The following is a 24,753-nucleotide window of genomic DNA, read 5'->3' as shown; positions in this document are numbered from 1 at the left end:
GGCGGATCGATTTCGAAACGCGCGTGTGAATACAAAGCGGGGGGGCGTTGCGCTGACCCGTCCTCTTGAGGTGGAACCAAACGTCACGCAGGCTCCAGACCATGTGCTTCAGCTGAAGCTGGAAGGAGAAGAGACGGTTGTACTTGTTCACGCAGCTGTCCGTGATGATGATGTTGAGTGGCCAGTCCACCTTGAAAAAAAAAAAATCTTCACTTTACAGCTTATTCTGAATCTAAAAAAAAACCCAGCTTAAGTGTTTGAAATTTAAAAAAAAAATGTTGCCTGCATGTGTTGCTGCACCAGTTGTGTTCAAACCTTAGATGCTTAGAGATTCGTGTTTACATATACTGTACTGAATCTAAAAAAAAACAGCTTAAGTGTTTGAAATTTAAAAAAAAAATGTTGCCTGCATGTGTTGCTGCACCAGTTGTGTTCAAACCTTAGATGCTTAGAGATACGTGTATACATATATTGTACATATATATATATATATATATATATATATATATATATATATATATATAAAAATGTGAAAAAATAGTGTAATACATATAATATATATTGTATATTATGTAGTGATTTTATGATTACATATAAATTAACCCAAAGAAAAGTAATTGTTGAACTACAGTTGCCTCAAAATCCAGAAATATCTTTCTGAGACCCAGCCTATTTATTTGTGTCCACTGCTGTGTCCATGTTGTTGTGTCCACCCAAACATGAGACATCATTGGAAAGGCCAGAAAAAAAAAAAACAGAATATGGTAGCTCCTGAGTCAAAAGATATAAACCGAAAACAAACGTCCACTACAACGGACACAAATATCTCGGCTGGCTGTTGGAAGGACATAAAAAAAAAAAAAAAATCGGCGAATATCTCACCTTGTAACGCAACTCCAGGCAGTTGAGGGAGTCGGGGGCGTGCGGATGGAAGGTGTCGGGCAGGAAGCGCAGCGCAAAGGTGAAGTTGGCGGCCAGGGGCGTGTCGCCGTGCAGGCTGTACTGCAGCGCCTTGCTGAGGATGGAGTTGAGCACCAGCGGCGTCAGCAGCTCGCCGGGGGTCTGCCCGCTGCCCAGCTGCCCAAAATTTTCAAGTTGAAGATTGAATTCAACCATAATTACATTCTTTCAAACTCTTGATTTGTCTTGGCATTGATCTAAACAGTATTTTAAACTGCAGCCCCATCTAGTGGATGCACAGCGCAATCGCAGCCGCTACTGTAGCTTCTATTCTATGCGCCTTATAATGTGGATCGCCCCATGTAGGAAAATTGTTTTGAACTAGGCCATTCATTCACAGTGTGGAAAATACGACCAAAATATGGAGATTTGTAAACAAAGCCTCATGAAGCCCTTTTTTTTTTAGCCCTCTAGAAGGCGCTCCTGGATTAAAGATAAAGGGAACGCTGAGCAGGCCCCACCTTTTCAAAGAGCCGATCACTGAGCGACTGCGCAAACTCGCCGTCTTCCATCAGCAGGAAGTGGCGCAGCGCCTCAAAGTGTCGCTCCACGCCCAAGTCCACAAAGAAGTAGTCCACCACCGCCTTGTTCACCAGCGACACGCTGCAAGAGGCGCGCGGGCAAGAAGGTCACTCAAAATGACCTTCAATTTACTTCACTGCACCAGTAAAGAGGAAAAACAAAAAAAAAACGGGAGACAAAACAAGCTGCGTTGGCCGGGAATCGAACCCGGGTCAACTGCTTGGAAGGCAGCTATGCTCACCACTATACCACCAACGCTGTGTGAGAGGACATGTGGAGAGCGCTTAAGAGAGAGAGACTGCGGCATTCCAGAGCGGGGGAGAAAGGGAGGGGCTTTCGGGAGATGCAAAAGAAAAGGCAAGAAGGGAGGAGGAAGGGAAAGGGAAAAAAAGGAGGTAAGAGAAAGAAAAAAAGGCAAGAAAATAGGAAAGAGAAAGAAAAACAAGGAAAAAATAAAGGAAATACAGAAAATAAGGTAAAAGGAATAAAAAGAAAGATGAAGTCAACCAAAAAGAAATCAAAACAAATGAAAAAGAAATAAAAATAAGAGAAAAAGGAAAAAAAGACAAAATGATGAAGTAAAAGTAAAAAAAAATGAAAGGAAAAAAAGTACAAAAGTAAAATAATATAAGAAAGAAAAAAAGAAAAAGAAAGGCTAGAATAGAAAAAGACCAAAAAAACTGACCAAAAAATGAAAAAATTTGAAAAGAAAAAGTTAAACAAAATACAGAAAAAAAAACACAAATAAGGGAAAAAAGAAAAAAAATCAAGAAAATAGGAAAGAGAAAGAAAAACAAGGAAAGAAATAAAGGAAATACAGAAAAGGAATAAAAAATGAAGTCAACAGCAAAAAGAAATCAAAACAAATGAAAAAGAAATAAGAGAAAAAAGAAAAATGACAGAAAATGCGAAAGTAAAAAAAAATGAAAGGGAAAAAAAGTTAAAAAAAAAAGTAAAAAAATATAAGTGAGAAAAAAAGAAAGCCTAAAACAGAAAAAGAAAAAAAAACAAAAAAATGGAAAAGATTTGAAAAGAAAAAGTTAAACAAAATACAGAAAAAAAACAAATAAGAAAAAAGAAAACATGCGGAAAATAAAATGAAAAAAGAAAATGAAAGAAAAACAAAAGAAAAAAACAAGAAAAATGAAAAAAATAAGAAAGATAAAGAGAAAAACTGAAAAAAGAAGATACATTAAGAAAAAGGAAAACAGGAAATAGAAAGAAGACCAAAAGTCAAAGAAAACAAAAAGAAGAAAGGAGAAGAAAAGCACTTCTGCAGCAGATGTGGAAATTTGGATGGCATTTTCTGTAATGAAGCAAGTCCTGCATCAAAAAGCATTCTTCTTCTTGTGTTGGCGGCTCCATGTCAAAAGCGCAAAGACATTCAGTTCAAAAAAAAAAAAAGAAGAAGAAGAAGAAGCTTTGAACGCTAAAAGCGGCAGAGAAAAGCGAAAAGCGGCTTTTTTGTTGTTGTTGTTGTTGCTACTCACTGCGTAATGAGCGGCGCGGTGACCGAGTGTTTGATGAGAACCGGCAGGGAGACCATCTCGCTGAGCGGCACCGACATGTCGTCGGGGGCCTCCAGGCCCCGGGGGTCCCGCCCACCCCGCCTCGCGTGCTTCAGCAGCTGACACTCGGGGGACGACGCTGGGACAAAGTAGACCGCGGAAAATTGGCGGCGATGCGACGAGTGGCGGCCATCTTGCTGCGATTGCCGCCACAAACACATTTCATCACTCGCTCACTCACTCACTCACTCACTCACTCACGCAACCAATTGAAATTCAGCAACAATTCATCACTTACTGACAACCTCATGAACAGACTAAAAATTCACAAACACTCGCTCATAATTCAGAAACAATTCATGACTGACACACACTCACTCTCTCACTCACTCACACACTCACACACTCACTCACTTACCCACTCACTCTCAAAAATTCAGCAACAGTTCATCAGTCACTAACTCATTCGCTCTAGTTCAAGTTAAATTTCACATTACATCACTCACTCACTCACTCACTCACTCACTCACTCACTCACTCACTCACTCACTCACGCAACCAATTGAAATTCAGCACCAATTCATCACTTACTGACAACCTCATGAACAGACTAAAAATTCACAAACACTCACTCATAATTCAGAAACAATTCATGACTGACACACACTCACTCTCTCACTCACACACACTCACTCACTCACTCACTCACTCACTCACTCACTCACCCACTCACTCACTCACACGCCCTCAACAAAAGTATGCCAGCAAATATCATCCGGTCAAATAGCTTAAATAAACACAGAAATGAATGAATGAATGAATGAATGAATGAACGGATGAATAAAATCTTAAATCAGAATGCTGAGCTGTCCAGCTCTGAATTCTTAACCCTTGTGCAGTATTTTTGTCTTAACATCAAAGGCATTCCACATCAAAAGCAAAGCATCGAACGAAGGCACAAGGGAGCTGAAATTTCACCCAGATGGCGACAACACGTCAAAGTGCAAAACGGCCGGACCGCTTAGTGATGAAGGTTGCGATCCGGGGAAGTGTTTTGAAATGACTGACCCAAAAGGCTGGAGCAGTCTTCGTAGTGGTCCACTTGGTACTGAGCAGACAAGGCCAGGAGGTATTCTTCTTCCCACTTGGAGCCGGGGTTCCCCAAACGCAGCTCAGGAGGTTCGGACTCCCCATCTGTTGGCGGCGTACACATTTTCAATCAATACTTTACAAGGCGGCGCCGTTGGCACCTTTTGTCCAAAAAAAAAAAAAAAATCTTGCTATTGGATTCTTTTTTTATAATGACTAATATAGCATTTGTTTCATCCAAGCGCATTTTAATCTTTTGCTTTTTATTGCTACGACAAAACATTATTTTCGGCCGATATCTGAAGGGCCGTAAACGACTTGTGTCAAGTCCTCGGGCCCTACTTATGATGTGGATGATGCTTTAGGAGCTGGAATGACTTTCAGGTCACAGCTGTGCGTTTTCAAGAGATAGAAGCGTGAAATTCTTGACCGCCAGCCTCGTGAAAATCTAACTGACGTCGATAGCCGTCAATGGCAGTGAATGAGTTTTTGATGTCCAAATTTTGACAGTAAAATCCTTTGTGATGGGGCCCTAATAAGCAGCGTCGATTGAGCAGTTCCATTTCACTACCTCGGGCATCCTCGCGCCGATCCTTTTTCTCTTCCGCGTCACATTCGGCTCCCGGCGAAGGAAGTGACGAGCTAGCACGTTTGCCTCCGTCTTGCGGCGCCGCGCTCAAAACCACGCAGCCCACGCCCAGGACCGAGTCCGACGAGTGCCCGTGTCGACCGCCCGGCGGCGGGGGCGGCTCGCTCCGTGTAACCACGCAGCCCACGGCCAAGCTGGAGTCCGAGACGTGGCCCCGCCCGCTTCCCGGCGGCGAGGCGGGCGGGGCGCCGGAGACCACGCAGCCGATCCCGAGCGCCGAGTCGGAAGCGTGGCCGTGCTTACTCCATCGGGGTTTGGCCCGGGACACGTCGGAGACGAACCCGCCCACTTTGATGTTGGCGTCCGAGGCGTGGCCGTGGAGGCCGGGCGCGGGCGGCGGAGAGAGGATTTCCCAAACGTTTTCTCCGATTTTGACGCTGGCGTCCGAGGCGTGGCCGTGGAGGTTTCGGGCGGGGAGGGAACCCACAAAGTCGGATACGTTCTCGCCGACTTTGATGTGGGCCCGCGAGGAGTGGCCGTGGACGTTCGGCAAAGGCGGAGGGGCTTCCACGTCCGAGACGTGCTGACCGATCTTGATGTGGGAATCCGAGGGGTGCGCCGTCCGAGAGCGATCAGAGGGCGAGGCGTTCGCATCTGAAGACTTCCTCGGTTTATCTTGCGGTTTCTCGACTTGCACGGAGGCGTCGCCTTGGCCGAGCGACGGAAGGTCCTGCGCGGGTGGCCGGTTCGCTACGGGGACATTTCCCGACTCTTCCGGGATGTCCTCCCCGAGGGAGAAAGCGGACTTAGAAACGTGTCCGAAAGGGCTGGCCTTGGGGAGGCGGTCGCGGATCTGAGGCGAGTTCTCCCCCAGGGGGAAATGGGAAAAGGAAGGATGGTTTCGGATCTTGTCGGGGCCGAGCCGGGTCGGGGCTCGCCGGCCGCCGATTACTTCGAGCGGACTGAAGGGGGCGCCGAAGTCGTAGTCGACGAGCCGCGTCGCGGGACACGCCTCCGGGAGATCTGTTGCCATTTCTGCCTTCTCGGCGGCATCCGGATTGGACGAGTCGGGGAGGGAGTCGCCGGACACGAAGGCGGCGGCGGCGGCCGCTGTGTTAGGCACTGCCGATTCCTCGGGCTGCTCTGGGTTCGTTTCCGCTAACTGCTCTGAGGGAGTTTCCTGTCGAGACAAAATGCAGTTTAATTTTTGGGCAAATCTGATTGGCGGTTGCCAGTATATTTAGCATTTTCACTCATCTTTCAAGGCAGACGGTATATTGTGTGCTATGTAAATATGTGTGGTATCATGTGAAAGATTGACTTCCATTCTTCAGTTAAATGAACTTCATTTGCCATCTTTTTGCGTAAAGATCTGATGTCATCACCTGCGGCCATGACACAAGACATTTTTTCGCTCATATTTTGCTTCTGCGGCTTATATAGCAGCGCGCCTTATAGTCCGGAAAATACGGTATTAAATTTCATGACTCGCGACCTGAAAGCGGATAAGAACAGGAAATGATGTCATACCGCAGCCGGCGAGCGCCGAGGCGGTGAAGCTGGAGGTCTTTCCTCGCCCAAAGGATACTTCTCCAATTCGGCCTGGTCAGAGGTCACGTGACATTCGTTTGCCGAGGCGCCCTCGCGCTCAGCGTTTACCGACAGCTTCTCGCAACACACCTGCAGCTCTCGCCGGTCGTCGGTCAAGAAGTTGAATCGGGCCTCGTCCAGCCTGCTCCTCTGAGCCCTCCACAAGGCCCGACGTTCCTTATGAGCCGCTTCTTCTGACAGGTGGCTGTACTGGGCGATCAGCTCCTTCCTGCAGTTGGAGGATTTTTTTTGTTGTTGTTTTTTAATGCCATAAAAAGTCCAAGTGGCGATGACTGACGGGTGAGGATTTCATTACTGATCGGTAACAAACGAAGTTGTCAACAAGGCGTCAGACCTCGCTCTGTGCTCCAGCTGCTCCTCAAGCGCCTGAAGTCTCTTCTCCCTGTCCCTCAGCTCCCGGGCAAAACTGAAGTCGTCGTCCTCCTGCTTCTTCTTGGCCGCGCTGCGCCACTGCCACAGGAACGGCAAAAAAAAAAAAAATGGAAGAATAATACAAAATAAAACATATCATCAATTTGCTGCATATACAAACTAAATATAAAGGCGAATTTCACCTTTTTTTATTGAAAAAGTCACTTAAAAAAATTGCTTTTTGTTCTGCAAAAAGATGCAAAACTCCAAATGTCCAAACACGATTTGGTCTCCAAAAAAAATACAGATGTGATCTTAAAGTAGAGGCAAGGAAAGCTACACTAAGTTTTGTCCATATTCTCTTAAGACCCAGCCTATTCATTTTATGTCCACTGTTGTGTCCATTTTGTCTCCGCAAGACAGGAAAGTTGATTGTGTCCCACCCAAACACGGGCGTTCACTAGAAAAACTTTTGCAAGACAGTTGTTAGCATCTTTTTTCAAAACAGGAGAGCCTGCGACCAAATTTTAAGCATTTTGACGAACCATAGTGTTTTTTTTTTTGTTTATTTAATATGTTCTCAAAACCTTTCTCCGCCCATCCCCTGGAGGACAAAAAAAAAGTAGCGTCAATTGCTCCTTGGTCGGATTCCTCTTGACATTGCTCAAAATGTTAAGTGAATCCCACCTACACGAGCCATATCATTGCTAAGGCCAGAATGTCCTCTACTGAGGACACTGGGACTTACCGGGGTAGCTCCAACGAGTCAAACTACAGACACGGAAAACAAATGTCCACTGCAGGGGACACAAACGCATAGGCCTGACTGTCAGGAGGATATGTTGACCTCCAGCATGTTCCTCAAGATTCGAAATGGAACTCTTCTTTTTGTGGGACCCGCCCCAAGCGGCAAAAACGAAGACTTATTAAATTAAGAATTATTATGAGAGGCAATTGTAAAGCATTTTGTGATTTTTTTTTTTCTGACGGTGTACCTCCTGCTCCTGTTCCAGGTGCTGCTTGAGCTCCTGGAAGCGTTCCCTTTTCCTGGCCTCCTCAGCCAGACGCTGTGACACCTGGCGCCCTGTAGGAAATGAAAGCGAGCGCCGTGAGCTGCTCGGGCCTCCGCGCGGAAATTGCGCGCGCGCGCATCAAAAGACGTCGCCATCTGCCTCGAACGAACAGCATCCGCGACGGCGCCAAGGCACGGAAAGGGAACGCGGCCAGCCAACTTTTGCTGGCGTCTTCTCGGATGCTTAAATGATTTGGGGAGGTTGTTAAAAAGTGCAATTAGCCTCACGCTAACCTGACCCGACTAACTTGGGTTCGAACTAGGCCGATATTAGATTCTGACTGTGATAACTACGGGCAAAAATATCACCGTGTCACAGTATCATGGATGTATGCTAATTTTATGACAGATCTTTTTGTACTCAATGCATGCCTAGAAGGTTCAAAATAAATAAATAAAATAGTGATTTCTATCTTATCATGGTGTGTTGAGTCAACTCTGCAAGCACTAGTGATACCGCATCACTAGGCTATTATTGTCAAACTGCCCCGCATCTTCGCAAAAGTCCGCTTAGAAGCGCACTAGAATTTTAAAAGAATCCTTAAAAAAAAATTCAGATAGATTTTTAGCGATTGTTATCAATTGGAAATATTAAAATTCAACAGAAAGCAATTTGGGCGGCATGAGCCTAAAAATGCGTTTTTGACAAAAAACGAGCACTTCAACCAGCAATCACGTTTTGAAAGGCAGCTTGTAAAATCGAAAAAAGTCACAAAGGGAATGCTAAGCGACGTCTGATCTCGATTGATAAACTTTCCTCTAATCTTCTCCAAGAAGTGGCGACAAAATTCAGCGTATGTATTAGATGAAACTCGCAAATTTATCATGTTCTCAAATTCAACTCTGCAAGCACTAGTGATATCGCATCACTGGTCCTAATATCGTCAAACTGGACGGCGTTCTACGATTGTTCACTGTGAGGCGCGCTAGACTTTGAAAAAAAAAAAAATCTTGAAAAACTGATGTATTTTCAAAACAATACATATTTTGGATAAAAAATGAGCACCTACGTTTACCTTTTTAAAATCGCGTTTTGAGAGCTATCGTAAGATGGAAAAAAATTCACGGAGGGTGTGCTCAGCGTCATGACTTGATTTTGATTGATAAAGTTTCATCCAATCATCTCCAAGAAGCGGCGACATCATCAAAATTCAGCGTATGTATTGGCTCAGACTGGCAAGTATTAGCGGTTCTTAAAACCTCGACTTTTTAACACCGCAGCTGATGCCGAGTTCCAACACGGAAAAAAAAAGCTCTTATGAAAATGAAAATCAAACACGCCATCACATTAAACATGCCCCGTGTGTGTGTGTGTGTGTGTGTGTGTGTGTGTGTGTGTGCGCGTGTGTTTGTGCAAGACTAACCGCGAATGCTCTCCAGGGTTTTGGCTGCCGACGCGCTGACCTGATTGATCAGTTCCTGGCGCGCCTCCTCCGCTCGCTGGGCCTACCGCGATAAAGCAATCATGCTTGGAGTGGAAAAGTACTAAAAAAATTTTATTGTTCAAATAAAGGCTCATGAAGCCCTTTTGATATATATTTTATATATATAGATATATATATTTCTGCACAGTCCTGGTAGTGTAATAACTAAGCGGCCGTGACATATTTAACTTTGACATGTTTTCATCATCTGGGTGAAATTTCAGCTCCCTGGAGCATTTTTTGATTGCTTTCCATTTGATGTGAAAGCTCAACCATGAGCACCATCTAGAGGATGTCCAAATGTTTTAGCATTCAGAAAAATCCGACGTCAGGGCCACATATTATTTTTTTTTAACTCAAACCTATTAAACAAATTAAAAATCAATAAAGCGAGTAGCTACAAATCTTCTATAGTTCAGACTTTAAATGTATAAAGTTTATACATTTATAGTAATTACTTTTTAGTACTTAAGTAAATTTAGTAATAAAACTACTTTTAGCACTTCAAGTAATGGATTAGTTAAGTATGTAACCGTAAAATACCAAAGTAATAAATTACTTTACTAATTATTCCATAAACTAATCAATAATTTTATATATTAATTACTTTTGGCACTTAACTACCTAAATAAATGACTTCAGTACTGCAATAATCAATTGTTTTAGTAATGAATTACTTTAATCAATTACTTTATACATGAATTACTTTTGGTATATTAGGCACTACATATATTGATTACGGAAATAATCAATAAATTTAGTCATTTCTGTAGTTAAAATACTAGTCATTTTTAGTACCTAAAACATTTGATCACTTTGGTACTTAACTACCAAAAATATATTATTGTATCATATATTAGAGTGTATAATGTACATAATATATTATATATAATATATAAATATATATTGTATTGTACTTAGTACCAAAGTAATTGATTACATTCGTAATTAATCCATTAAACAAAGAAAATTCTTCAGGTGCTTTCGCAGGAAAATTTAGGCACATTATAGCATAGTTATTTGAGGGAAAAATACTACTATTACTACTATGTCAAGTGTTTTTTGTGAAGTGATGAGAGGAATTCATTTTGGATTTTTTTTTTTAACGCTTTTAATACCGTCTACCATCAAACCCGTTTCTTACTTTTTTTAACAGGCCATTTCAATGTATTTTTAACAAATGCCGCGGGCCACAAAAATGTGGATATGGGGTTACAAATGCCCCCCCCCCCCCCCCCCCCCCCCGGGCCATAGTTTGGACACCTCTGATATCGAGCGGAAGGAGAAGAATATCACGAAGCTTCACGAGGCTTCATTTTCCCCATCAAGCTCAATTTTCAAGTGGATCTACCAAATACGTTGAACTTTTCTTCTATGAATACCTGCGCCTCCCGGCTGACGGCGCTGTGCTTGGCGATGATCTCCATGCGTCCGCGGTACACGGCGCAATCCCTCTCGATGGCCTCCACCTCCTGCAGGGAGAAGGTGACGGCGATGCGAGGCGCGGGGAGCTCCGACAAGCAGATGTAGTGCTGCGGGAACCGACGCCTTATTAGACGCGACATATTGCAACACTTCCTTTTTAATGCGGCCGATTGTTTAATTCCATCATCCTTCACTGTGGGGATTTGATTTTAATAACGTTGGCTGGCGCGCTGCGAGGTAATATAAAAGCGAGTGGCTAAAAAGCAATTTCATTTCGCTCGGTTAAATGTTTTGCGCTTGGAGTTTGCAACTGCGCCGCATCAGTTGATTCGAATACAAAGGTGCCTTCGACTACAACTTTAATTTGTTCCGTGACCCGCTTCCCAACAACGGTTATCTACAATCATCTTATATTCAAATGAATTGGTGCCACAGTCGGGCCAGGTCATGTTTGCGCCACTAGGGGGCAGTAATGCACAAGCATCAACTAAGACCAAAGGTTTGTCGTCATTTTTATACAAATATGCTCATGAGCGAACCACAAAGTAAAGTTGTTGTTCTTAATACACAATGTGCTTTGTTTGAGGGATATGTGACATTCTGAGACAAAGTGTTGGGTTTGATGTCACCATGTAGAGCTTTGTCTCTCAAATTGTGGCTCGAAATTCAAAGCAAAAAAATAAATATATATATATATATATATATATATATATATATATATATATATATATATATATATATATACAGATATGTGTATATAATATATATATAAAAAAGCACAGTACTGTGTATATATATATATATATATATATATATATATATATTGAAGAGCCTGTGCGCGAGTGTACTTAATACTGCGGTCACGGACTGTGCAATTTGAGCGGGATCAAGAAAGTGAAATGATTTTGTCCATACGGCTTCAACATGAAAAAAGTGGGCCGAGACAAAAAGCAGAGAGCAGCAGCGCGCCGCAATCCGTCACACTCAAGTCTCAGCACGTCCAGACGATGCATCATCACGGGGATGTTAGTGTATTGATAAGGATTTGAAAGAGACAGCTAGTGTCCCTCTTCTGTCTCAATATTGATTTGTAGTCCCTCGCCGGCGCCGTCTTTTTTTTTTTTCTAAATGGATGACAGCGACGTGAACGGCAGAGAGAATCGCGCAACGGGCTTTGAAGTACCGAATAACAAAGGAATGAAATACGGTCACGATATTTCAAGTCTGATGGCGTTTTTATGCTTAACGGCGTGAAAAGATAGTGAGACTTCTAAGTAATTCATACATTTTGCGATTTGATGGGATGCGTGAGAAAAACAAAAAATACGCGGGATGCGACGGGAACATACAGGCCGAGATCTCACGAGATTATAAAACCATGAGATTTCCCGCTACAGAACAAGATATAGCTTTTTATTTTTCTCGTTTTTTTCTGCACAATTGTTGCGCAAATTGTTCCTGACTCCATAAAAAAACACAACATTGTTCTGAAATCATGTTCAAGTGCAAATTCTGGTCACCCCCCGAAAAAAAAAAAAAAAAAACGTAACCGCTGATATTTAGCACAGTAACAACAGCATAAATTAGCAGCTAGCTAGCGGCTAGCTAGTGCCCTCAAAAGTAGTCAGATTATTTTTGAGAGGAAATTTGATAGCCTCAAATCAAAGTTGAAAACATTAATGCTTACACACTAACATTGTTCTTGCTGCTGATCACTTTTGAAAAAATGTTTTTGAGTTATTATTTGAGTTATTATTGTTATTACTTTGAATATTACTATATTGTGATTGAAAAAGTTTGAAAATATGTCATTGAGGGTGCGCATTATAATCCGGTGCGCCTTATATATGGAAAAAGTTTTTAAATATGTCATTAATTGAGGGTGCGCCTTATAATCAGGTGCGCCTTATAGTGCGGAAAATATGGTAATTTGGGTTCAAATTAAGTCGAAAAAAGTTAAAAAAAAAAATTATTATCAACAAATAAAAATCGGTTATTCATTTATTTTATTAATATTGATTTTATTTATGTATTCATCTGCCCCACAGTTAAGGTAAATAAAAGGTAAAGACAGTTTGTAACCACCCAACAGTTAAACTATAATCTAGAAATCAGCTATAAAAGTGCCTCTCTTGTTTATGTTAGATTTGCACGCTAAATTTGTAATTTTCTTGGGAGTCTGCATGATAAATTCTGCCCAAAATTTCGTCTTCTTTTTGTGGACTCACATTACTTAAATTGCTTGTGCTTTACCGAATTGTTTTGTTTGTTGCTGTTCACTTCGGTTACGTTATTTTTTTTCCCACTTGGAATGAAAATTCTAAAAAGTGATTATGATTTATTATGAGGGATGAATAAAGAAGGAGGACAACCTGAGGGCAGCATATTTTCAGGAGGTTGATGGTCTTTCCGCAGACGTACACGTCGTTGGCGATGTGCCGCAGGAAAATGGGCACACACTCCTCCACGTCTTTGGAGATCAAAGTGTATCCTTGGACCCAGAAGTGTTTGTCTGCAAAAAAAAAAAAAAAAGTACACACTTAATGTGACTGAAGGCATGGAGGGTGTTTATAAAACCCTGTTTAAAATTTCTACACACGAGAAATGCTCCAATTTTGAAGCAATTTATAAGGGGACAAGGGGCAAAAAACGCAAGTTTTTGTAAAAAACAAAAAGTTCAATTTTATCAAATAAATCCTGTTTTTGAATCAACAAAACAATATATTTTGAATAATTGTATTTTTTTTTAAACTTTTGATTGGTGTTGGCATTGATCTCAAGGTCTGAACAGTCTTAATGTAATCAACGGTATTTTTTTCAAATTCTTCAGATAGTACTATAAGGCACACGCTCAATTAATGACATATTTGAAAACTTTTTCCAATCACAATATCGTAACACTCAAAGTAATAACAATAATAACTCAAATAATAACTCTAAACTCTCAATAGCATAATAACTCAATGTCAATATGAGCAACCTTGTTCAACGGTAAACACAGAAAAGAAACAGGTAAAGCTTACTTTGTCACTTCGTTACCCATCTACGGATCCCAATCTCAAATATTGGTCCATATATAAGGCGCACCTGATTATAGGGTGCACCATCAGCTTTTTAAAAAAATTAAGGCTTTTAGGTGCGCCTTATAGTGTGGAAAATATGGTATTCAAAACGGTAGTGTTTACAAATTCTTCAGATATTGCATACAAATCATCTTCATTCTAAATTTCTGAGTATCAATAAAGTTTGACCGACTTATCTGATTGTTTAGTTGACATTCCCTTAAGCGCAGCTCTATCTGGTGGATGCAAAACGCCCCCCAGCCACTACTGTAGCTTCTATTCTATGCGCCTTATAATGCACTTTATATATGAAAACAGTTTAAAAATAGGCCATTCATTGAAGGTGCAACTTATATATGAAAATAATTTTAAAATAGGCCATTCAATGAAGGCGCGACATATAATCAGCCGCGCCTTATTGCACAGAAAATAGGGTAATTATTTAATGGTGCATTTATTGATTTAATTTATCACATTTGATCATCTATATGAAGCTGGCCTAGCAGTAAACACGCTAAGCTTCGGGCGCATTTAATAGCAGAGAGAAATCCGTCCCTTGTCCCCGTCCAGCGGACATGTTGTTAGGGGCGCCCTCCAGACAAGCGGAAGCGCGGGGTGCACGGGGTTCAAGTGCGCAGAGTTGATGAGCTGGAGCCGACGAGCAAATTAAGCTTCGGCAGACAAAGCGAGCGGAGTGCCGTGACCTTGAACGGAGCGGAGCGCTTTGCGTGACAAACTGCGTTTGGCCAGGCAACGGTGAGGAGCGTCGCATGCGCTGAGCTTTATGGATTCATGTTCAAAGACAATAATTGCGCTGAGCTGGAAATGTCACCTTTGTACTTGAATAAAAACTATACATCAGCGACTCGTTCGCTTGTACAATTAAGAAATGGAGATAATAATATTCAGAGTCCAATTTGGATGCTTTAAAGGTCAAGGGAGCAAAGAGTTCATCGTGTCTCTTTAAATCATGGACCGACCGATTAATCGCCAGCCATTTTTCAGTTGTTTACCAGCAATGCTGCAGTCATTATTTATTTTACATAACTATATATCATAACCTCGTATGCTATCACAAAATTTCTAGACAAGGTATGGACTTGTCGTTCAAAACAAATCTGATTATTTCATGTTTATAAGTAGTGATTATGTGAGCAATGCGAGGAAGTTGTGCAAAAAAAAAAAAAACTGACCTGGAAGTCACTATTCTTACACACGACAAGTTAGTTTAAAAAATAATCATAATAATCATAATAAATCATAAAATAATCATAATAAAAATATCACGCAACATAAACCAGGCATAGATATACTACTCTATTTTTCACACTATAAGGCGCACTAAAAGCCTTAATTAAAAAAAAAAGCTGATGGTGTGCCTTATAATCAGGTGCGCCTTATATATGGATCAATATTGAGATTGGGATTGGTAGATGGGGAATGAAATGATAAAGTAATCTTTACCTGTTTTTTTTGTGTGATTACAGTTGAACAAGGTGGGTCTCATTAATTTATTATTGAGAGTTTAGAGTTATTAGTTGAGTTATTATTGTTATTACTTTGAGTATTACTATATTGTGATTGAAAAAGTTGTAAAATATGTCATTAATTGAGGGTGCGCCTTATAATCCGGTGCGCCTTATAGTGCGGAATATACGGTACTTCTCACACATACGCATGGAACAAAGATTAATGGCCTTACAAGTTAACTTCATGAAAGAAATGCGTTGAGCTGCATAATGGGACGCGAATTATTTACTTTTGGAACTTTTGGTTTTTTTTTTAAACATATTTCATGTTTGGCCGCTACTATTTGTGGGGACAACGTACCAAGCCATTGAAAATCTGCAAATAATTGATAGACGCGATGGGAGGAAACAAAATTAATTTTATCCACGACTTTTTGTATTTATTTATTTAATCGGAAACCGGCTTTTTTCAGCATCAGCCTAAAAAAATAAAAAATAAATCCATAAGGCCCCAGTTTTAACAGTCTTGAGGCATTGCTGGTGTAGTTACTCCATCCGCCGCTAGGGCTACCGGAAGTAACATTACAATACCCAGAATGTAGGCAAAATCATAGAAATATTGCACAACTTCCCGTGTGCCACCTAAAACACTCAATTGCATTTTTAAATTTGAAGAGAAGGCTTTCTTTGACACGGGGGAGCTGAAGTAGAACCAACAAAAGCTATACAAAATTTTTATTGACCAGAAATTACAGACAAAACACGGCTGGATTTTGAATGCCTCGCGCTTCTGCTCGATGCTGATTAGCGTCCAATAACTTGATGCAATTCTTCACGGGCGCAAGGACGAACGCGGCGGGGCAATGAAAGAAACATAATGAAATCATTCTTTTTCCGTAGGAGAATTCCTCTCAAAGGATTTCGCAGTTTGAGACGCGGCTTTCGGATGAAATGAAAGCGGGAGAACAATCGGTGTGTATGCGTCTTTGTGTGTGTGTGTGTGTGTGTGTGTTACCGGGAGACTTTTGCTTTCCATTATTTTGGTCATCGATTGGTAATTGATTCGCTGGATAATATGAAAGAACAAGAGCAGCCATATCGTATCCAAAAAAGAACCGTTTTTCTTTACTTGTTCAAGAACAAATACGCTGCATAGATTTTAAGGACTTTTGCGTATTCATTCAGTACCAGCCTATTTTAGACCCCCCCCCCCCGTAGCGCCAAGTGATCAACTATTAAAATAAATACCTCTGAAGCCGAGATACTCTTCATTGACTTGGATCATAAACTCGCCATAAACGTCTCGAAACACGCCGCTGTACACCCAGTCGGACACAAATCTGTAAAAAGAGAAAAAACGCACAATTAGGTCAAGCAGGCGGGATTAGCGATATTCCCCGAATATAGGACACACTTGTGTATAAGACGCACCCTTAATTTTACAAATTTTGGTGTTTTCTATGCTACCGGATGCACCGACAATTGGGCAACAATGTAAAAACTATAGCAAATGTTATCTTTGTGAATCCTTCATAATTTCTTATAAGTTCTATATTTGTTTGTGCGTTTCAGTTTTCCCACATTGTGAGCAGCCAGTGAACACCTCACCAGTGCTTTTCCTTTTTCGCGACGTGGCTTGAGTTTTTTTTCCATAAATACCTCAATATGTGCACGATCCGTGTTCCACTAAGTTTATGATTGTGCGTGTATTAAAAGACCGCAATTAATAAACGAGTCAAACGTTCCTCACGGTATTCTCAAACCGGTGCGCTCTTATTGAATCAGATGGAGACATGATAACTTTTACATGATTGAATGAATAATTAACTCTTTCAATAATATTCATGTGCGTGAGCAAAGATGGACTCGGACGTTGGTTCAGCCTGCTCGCTTCTTTTAGTGAAAATAATGCCGTTAACAACCTCCGGCAACCTAGCGGCAACGGGCAATGGTCGCTGACAGCCAATTGATGTCGGCCCTTTAACTCGTCCCATTACCGTAATTATTGTAAGTAAGAATATGGCAGCTATAAAAATGCACAGCTTTGACAGGGGATGCTGTTGTGTACCTTACATTGAAAAGATGTCTCTGTATGACCTCTTTTCATTCTGTGAAGCCCTTTGAGACTTCGGTGATTTAGGGCTATATAAATAAAATTTGATTGATTGATTGATTGACTTATTAGGCTAACGGATGAATCTGAGTCGAATTTTTTTTAAAAAGTCTCTGTTTATAGGACGAACACATACTTTTGGCCTTAATTTATCTGGGGGGAAAAAAAAAGTGTCTTATATTTGGAGAATTACGGTATTGGCGCTAAACGGCGGCGAGCGCTGACCTGGTGTACGGCTCGCAGCTGCTCTTGAGGAGCGACAGCAGCACCGGGTAGTTCTCGTTGCTGCAGTTGTTCTGGGCTTCGTTGTACAGGTGCGAGAGCAGCTTCACGCCCTGAAAGCAAACGGCGAGCCGCTTTGAGCCTTCGGAAAGTCCGCGGCGGCCGGCGCGCTCGTAGATGAAAAGCGATTTACCACGGGGAAGGCGGCCCGGTCGCAACCCGGAGGCCCGTCCACGCGGCACAATTCCGACAGATACCTGAGATGAAAGCGCGGCCGGCGGCTCGTTAACATCAAGGTCCGCTCTCCTTTCATCTAATTGCACGGGAATGCTTTTAAATTGACGGGGGGGCTCGCTCATAGCCCCAAAACAGGGACTTCACCTGAGCTGCTGGCCCACTTTGCGGAAGACGAAGCCGATGGTCAGCAGGCTGAGTTTGGGCGGCGTGCTGAGAACGCACGCTCGGTAGTAGTGCAAATACTTCCGAAGACCGCCCGTGAACGCCTTCAACGCACACAGAAACGCTGTCGTAAAACATCAGACGACCTTAATGTGGACAGAATTATTGATTATTACAGGAGATTTCAAAAAGGAGGCCATTTTTGCCCGGATAACTGTAGTGATTAAAATGAAGTCTCATGAAGCGTATTTGATTTTTTTGCTCCTCTAAATGGCAACGTGCCCAGCGTTATCGAAAAAGGCAACCCCTTGAATGCCCGCCATTTTTTTAGCATTTTCACTCATCTTTCAAGGCCGACAAAATATTGTGTGCTATGTCTATGTAAACATGGCTAGAATCGTGTGAAAATTTGATTTTCATTCCTTACTTAGAATTACAACGTGTATGAAGTGTATGCGTAGAATATATGGCTTTCTTCCGCAATGTGAGAAACACTGCCACCCAATGGTCACAGTTCATCACTACAGTGCTCTATTGGTTTGATATTTGTGCACTGAACGATAATCTCGGTTCAATTTCCACTGCATCTTTAAGTGCCACCTAAGAGCAGAAATATATATATATATATATATATATATATATATATATATATATATATATATATATATATATATTATGTGTATAGTGACAGAAAGAAATCAAAAAAGCACCATTACTAGTGATACTAAATTGGACCAAAGGTTCCTTTTTGCACATTTTGATCGAGATGATGAGAACGCACATTAAAAGACATGTTTGTAATTCTTGATTAGTAATCATTAAACGGCACTTCATTGACATTTCTCGGGACGCTTAAACTGTTCTATTTGTATCAATTTATCATGGCAGAAGATAGTTAATTAAAAAGCTTGTTTCCCCACAACTTAATGTTCAATTAAATCTTACTCCAACAATCTTGTTGACAATTACATGAAGAGCCCTGTCTAGGGCTGTGGAGTGGGATGCAAATTTGCCTTAATTTAAACACGAGAAATGATTAAACGCGCTCATGTGCGAGAGTGCGCTCACGTACATTAGTTATTTTAATTTGGGCCCATCTTATACGGATTTTTTTTAGGCTTATGCTGATAATTTGGTAGACAAAAATACTGATTGCTGGTGTTGGGAAAATGAAGCCTCATGAAACACCTTTTTTTTTTTTTACTCCTCAAGATGGTGCTCTCGGTTTAAAGATGAGGGCTAAAGCAATGCAATGCATTTTTTAAAACCACCTAGAGGAGGAAAACTATCAAAAGTGGTTCACGAGGCTTCATTGTTCAACCGCTACCAATTAATCAGCCGAAAATCTCATAAGTTGGCCGCTCGAGCCACCTGGCTGTTTTTGGGGTGTCAACACAAAAATGTATATTGAGCCCCGTTTACGGGTTGCCATTGAAAGAATTAATGCAAAAATCGGGGGAAATGCATGACAAAACATTGGGATTTCAATATGACCAAAATAGACAATATTTCCAATTCTGAATGGCAGTAAATGAGCCCGAAATGGGCTAAATTTGACACCTATAGGGCGTACCCCTCGACCTCCCATTTGCAATCATTTGATAATCTATGCAACATTTTAGTCTCCTAGTGTTTTTTTTTTGGTATGCTTTTCCTTTGCTATCACACATCAAAAACACCAAAAAGCCCAAGTTGTTTCAAAATTTCCCTCGGGTGAAATAAAAATGTGTAATAAATTGAATATTACAGAATAAAAAGCACAGTATTATAGGAGTTCCATCATTGATATTTTCAGTGAGTTTTTGTTTTGTTGTTACTTCAGTGAGTTAATAGCTCTAGAGCACATGTGTCAAACTCAAGGCCCGGGGGCCAGAACCGGCCCGCCACATCATTTTATGTGGCCCGCCAAATGCTGATTTGATTTCAAGTTTCTAGCTAAACTTGCAGGTTGTCTTAAAAATAAATAAATAGATATGTTCCAGATCTATCATTTGAACAGTTTTTACCAGCCTCTGATTTCAAAACTAGGTAAGGATGTAAATAAGCGAAAATTGCGTTTATTAGACACGTTTTTCTATTTTTAAGTCCTAAATTTTCAAGATTTTACAGAAATTCAGGGGTACGTTAAAATTTAAGCAATGGCTGTCTTTTTTTCGACTATTTTTAGATGTATTCCGGCCCTCAGTCTGCTTGATCGGCTTTTTTGAGTCCTGTAAGCACCCAACTCTACCGCTGCCATCTAGACTCAAAAAACAACCTTAACCTTGTGAAGAAAATGTCAAAAAACGTGATGACGGTGGTGAAGGTGCATACCTGGAAGACCAGCCCCCTTTTTTCCGGGCTCTGCGAGGAGAAGCGGCTGAGCCTCAGGTAGTAGGTTCCGTACCGGGCCAGTTCCCCCAAAAGACGAGCCACGCTTTCCGGAGAGGCTCCCGACACGCAGACGCCGGGTCGGACGTCGAACTCCACGCTCTTGGGAGGACCGGCAACAAATGACACACAAGTTTGTTCCGACTAATAAGATTTATGAAAGTGTCTGTGTGAAAGAGATGACATTTCACCGACAGTCACGTCCATTGCGATTTGTGCGTTATTAATACATGAGAGCGACTCTTTGCTGTTTGTTGTCCTTCTTATGGATTTTTGATGAGAAGTTGCTGGCCAGCACTCTTGTGGGAGACATAATATGCTTCAATGCAATTTTGCAGGGCGCAAGGACCGCACGGGCTTTACGTGACAGCGTAACACAAAAAGACGTGACACAAAAAGACGCCGTAAAAAGAAAGAACTCTCATCTACTGGAGGTATATAAAATCTTTATGGGGAAGCAGAAAAAAAAAAGCTCCCTGGTGATTTAATTTTTTGCTGTAATGAGTTGAATTTTTAATGGGATATTTTATATGCTCGCGCTTTCTGCTGTTGTTGGAATTGCACAGCACGAGTATCGATTGAAAAACCTAAAGATAAGAAAGAAGGGACCAATAAGAGAGAAGGATATGTTTACAGTAGTTTTGTTTTGTTTTTTTAATCGGGGCCGATACACTTTATTTGGAACCGATACTTACTTTCGTTCGTGATGGGAAAATGAAACCTCATGAATCGACTGTGATTTTTTTTCACTCCTCTAGATGGCGCCATTGGTTTAAAAGTAATAGCTAGTGACATGGAGATGCATTCAATTGTCATTTCCACTGCATCTTAAAACCATGAGTGCCATCTAGAAAAACAAAATAAATATATCAAAAGGGGAATATGAGGCTTCATTTGCACATTACGTTTCCAACTGTTTTGAATTTTTTTAAGCATATGTTTAGTGATCAACTTTTTAGGTTTATCTAACATCTTTGTTTTTTCAACTCATTCAATCCCAAAGACGTATTTATCCGTCTTTACAAAGCCCAGACAGTTAATTAAGACTTATTCTTTCAAATATTAGCGAGGAAGGTCTCAAATTAGTTTTCTATATGTATGAACAAACAAATAAATAAATAGTGTCTGAATAAATTGTCTAAGAATCTTGAAAACGACGTAAAAATATGGTTTTGGCATTGAGTGAATAAAACAAAATGCATGTTTGTTGTAAAGATCTTGACAAAAAAGTTCAAGGTCATCGGTATGTCTCAAAAAATTAAAATTGTAAAAAAGCTCTGCAGTGAAAAAAAAATATTTATTGTAATTTAAAAAAACGTTGCAGTGTGTTTCCAATGTCAGAAAAATCTTATCTAAAGACAAAAATAAAACGAATAATTTCCTGAGCAGCTAATTCCTAATTTACCATCGGCCGTCAGATTTATACAAAACAAAAAAAAAGCTAAATACGATATATCGCCGTTGATAATCACTCTATCCTTGATAAATAAAATTAGATTTTTCACAACAAACGGCTCACTTTAGGTTTGACACAATTAGTATATTTTGTTCAGGGCAAATTTAATCTTTTCACCTTTTGCTAAGACCTAAAGAAGGATAAATTAAAATCAAAATTTAATGGAAGGGAAAATCCTCAGAAAACCTCCCGAGTTTGCCATATTGCTGAAATGTTTCAATCACGAATAAACACTGAGACAGAGAGCGTTTCCAAACTTTTGTCTGCTACCGTACGTCCTGTTACGGTGGACATGCCAACAGGGACAAGGCGGTACCTGGTTGAGCGGAAAGGTGGTGGAGGCCACGCCGATCAGAACATTGAGGAGGTCGGCCACCAGCTCCTCCTGAGAGTCCACGGGCAGCGGGATTAGCGGGGACGGCACGCCGCCGCTGACCACCCGCATCTCGCCGTCCCACAGGCGGTAGAGCTGGTCGAAGGCCTCTCTGCCGCTCTCGCTCAGGTACAGGGACTCCCTCCTGCCGGGCGGCCTGGACGCGCGCGCGTAGGGGACAGGATTGGACTTTCTTTGTTTGGAACTGATAGAGGTTATAATTGTGGAAGGACGAAAATTGTCACAACTGTATCTTGAATGACGGCAAAAACGGCACACTTCAGTTTGAATTACAGCGGTGCCCTGACATGGAAGCTTCATTTGTTTTGCGACCACGCTTGTAACTCAAAGTATATCTCACATCATCGCAAGTACCCATATGGATGATTGATTGATGGATGGATGGATGGATCTAACAGCCTGTTAATACTCGATCTTGATTGATAGATGAATGGATGGATGGATGGATGGATGGATGGATGGATGGATGGATGGATGATAGATAGATAGATCTATCAGCCTGTTAATACTCGATCTCAATAGATAGATAGATAGATAGATAGATAGATAGATAGATAGATAGATAGATAGATAGATAGATAGATAGATAGATAGATAGATAGATAGATAGATAGATAATGTTCTATCAAACTGATTAGCTAGATGTTCTAGCTGCAAGCTAGCTAGCCCTAGCTAGTTAGCTAGCAGCTAGAACATCTAGCTAGTCAGTGGCTAGCCCTGTAGCTAGCTAGCTACCTAGCTAGATAGACAAATATTCATCCAAAATATTTTCAGAACCTATTTGGTGGAAATTGCCATGTTTTAGCATATGAGGACTCAGAATGTGAGTTGTTGCTTTATGCAACGCTGCCAACAAAATAGTGCACGAAGGTCAAAGCCAATCGCGGAACCATCCGAAGCCGAACGGAGAGAACCTCTAGCCAGGCGAATGAAGCCTCACCATCCGACAGACTCCCAGCAGCAGCGGACTCCTGGCTCGAACGTCCGCAGCGCCTCCCACACGTCCACCTCAGGGACGGGACTGGGTTCCGACTGAGAGTCCGGGGTCAGGTTGGACGCCGATTGGAAGCCTTCATCGTCGGATTGATCCAAACATGGCGGAACCTGAATCAAATACAAAAATGCGTATGGCGTCATACCTGCCGCTCGGGAAAAAGGAACCCTGTGAATCTGAGGCTAGGATGACTAACGTAATTAAAACGTGATTTCTTTTGGAATCAAAATAGTCATGTGAATTATTTGACTAACCGTTGCGGGGCAGTGAAAGCACAGAAACAAGAGTTTTACCCTTATAGCGAGCCCAGTGACATCTGCGTTGCCGGGCACAGGAGGAATGTCCAGTCTGATGTCCAGGTCTGACGTGCGAGTGTGCTGCAAGGCCCCAAACAAGGTCAACCTGGTTTCCTTCTGGAATTTCTCCTCCATGTCCACTTTAGTCCTGAAAGCCATCAAGCCGGCACCCGGCCGAGCTTCCATCAAGCTCTGAGATCCACACAGGCGCTCCACGGACGCCCACTCCTCCCCGCACACGAGCGCCCACGCGCGGGCCTCCAGCTTCTGCAGCTCCTCGCTCAGGTAGGACCAAGGCGCGGGCCTCCGCACCACGGGCCTCTCCCGCCTCATGTAGTCCCGACCGAAGGAGGGCGGCGGCGGGGGCGAGGAGCCGGCCAGGTGCACCAGAAGCTCCAGAACGGAATCCACCTCGCTAAGGCCGGAGGCGCCCCCTGCCGGAAGCTTCTCCAGCAGCTCCTCCAGCCTCTCGGCTTCCTCCCTGCAGCCCGATACCCTCAGGTCAAAACATATCATCAGGACTCGGTTCCTAGGAGGCCAGTTGGCGGCGGGCCCCGAGGCGGCGGGTGCTTTGGGGCCATCCTGGAAGAGTTTGGACAGCAGGGCGCCGTAGGCTCGCTTCTTCAGGGCTTTGCGGAAGCCTTCTCTGGAGACGCCTCCCGAGGACCGACGCCTCCACGAAACCCCGGCCAGGCTGCTTTCGCACAGGGCGCCCAGCAGCTCCGTGATGCTGGAGCTGGTGCTGCAGCTCGACTTGGTGTGATGTCGAGGGCTCGTGTACATGGTGGCGCTTCCTCCTGCAGACGGGTAGATCGTGAAATATTCCTTCACGCTAGAGTATCTTGAGAGTGTGAAAGAAAAAATTAATTACCGCATTTTTCGAGCTATGGTCCGCAAAAGACTATAACGTGCAGCTCATAACATCGGATATTGAAAAAGATCGAATACTGCAGAGTTAAATTGAGTTTTCTTAAATAGCGCCTTCTTCTGCCTCTCTTTGTTTAATTAATTATTTTAGGGGACATATAAACACATTGCATGTAATTCATATATACAATAAAACATATATAATACAATTTTATACATATGTAAAATTTGCACATCACGTATTTTTATACAAGTTCTTATTCTATTTATACATTGTTGTTATATTTCTAATACTATATTCTCAAAACTCTTTTTGAGCAGAGCTATTGATTCACAACTTTTCAATTCTATTTCATAGTTGTTCCATAAATTGTCATCTTGAACAGATACACAAGTTTGCTTTACTGGTGGATTGTGTAATGGTGGCAAGAAGAAAAAAAACGCAGACAAGTCACACTGCACTATATAAGCCGCTGGACACAAATCGTGAGCAAAAAGTTGTGGCTTGTAGTTCGAAAAATACTACAATGCAATGATAAAATAACCTTCCGGATGCATTG

General features: G+C 41.9%; 1 protein-coding gene and 1 non-coding gene across 4 annotated transcripts in view; both read right to left on the bottom strand.

Moving 5' to 3' along the window:
* The window catches only part of tubgcp6 (tubulin gamma complex component 6), a 28,052-nt gene that overhangs the window by 2,534 nt on the left and 765 nt on the right, over positions 1-24,753 (bottom strand). Inside the window, exons 2-22 of one of the 3 annotated variants that reach the window (XM_088417831.1) lie at positions 23,324-24,167; positions 22,977-23,140; positions 21,959-22,172; positions 20,130-20,288; positions 17,799-17,920; positions 17,611-17,674; positions 17,421-17,530; positions 16,331-16,422; positions 12,924-13,063; positions 10,509-10,658; positions 9,067-9,148; positions 7,626-7,714; positions 6,614-6,729; positions 6,349-6,487; positions 6,199-6,270; positions 4,651-5,848; positions 4,059-4,184; positions 2,973-3,129; positions 1,422-1,563; positions 883-1,077; positions 58-190 (exon numbers count right to left, since the gene is read on the bottom strand). In XM_088417831.1, coding sequence (XP_088273957.1) covers positions 58-190; positions 883-1,077; positions 1,422-1,563; positions 2,973-3,129; positions 4,059-4,184; positions 4,651-5,848; positions 6,199-6,270; positions 6,349-6,487; positions 6,614-6,729; positions 7,626-7,714; positions 9,067-9,148; positions 10,509-10,658; positions 12,924-13,063; positions 16,331-16,422; positions 17,421-17,530; positions 17,611-17,674; positions 17,799-17,920; positions 20,130-20,288; positions 21,959-22,172; positions 22,977-23,140; positions 23,324-24,109 — 4,450 coding nt within the window. In that variant the 5' untranslated portion in view covers positions 24,110-24,167. Of the gene's footprint in view, positions 1-57; positions 191-882; positions 1,078-1,421; positions 1,564-2,972; positions 3,130-4,058; positions 4,185-4,650; positions 5,849-6,198; positions 6,271-6,348; positions 6,488-6,613; positions 6,730-7,625; positions 7,715-9,066; positions 9,149-10,508; positions 10,659-12,923; positions 13,064-16,330; positions 16,423-17,420; positions 17,531-17,610; positions 17,675-17,798; positions 17,941-20,129; positions 20,289-21,958; positions 22,173-22,976; positions 23,141-23,323; positions 24,168-24,753 lie in introns of those variants that run through there. The other 2 variants (XM_088417833.1, XM_088417834.1) reach the window with 2 other exon arrangements.
* On the bottom strand, positions 1,669-1,740 carry trnag-ucc (transfer RNA glycine (anticodon UCC)). The gene has a single exon. It is a non-coding gene; the product is annotated as a tRNA-Gly (tRNA).

Source organism: Hippichthys cyanospilos, chromosome 6, assembly GCF_059441005.1.
Source record: "Hippichthys cyanospilos isolate Australia breed blue-spotted pipefish chromosome 6, RoL_Hcya_1.0, whole genome shotgun sequence".
NCBI classification, from domain to species: Eukaryota; Metazoa; Chordata; class Actinopteri; order Syngnathiformes; family Syngnathidae; genus Hippichthys; species Hippichthys cyanospilos.
The sequence above is the reverse complement of the archived record's forward strand: the minus strand, read 5'-3'. Positions and strand labels throughout refer to the sequence as shown.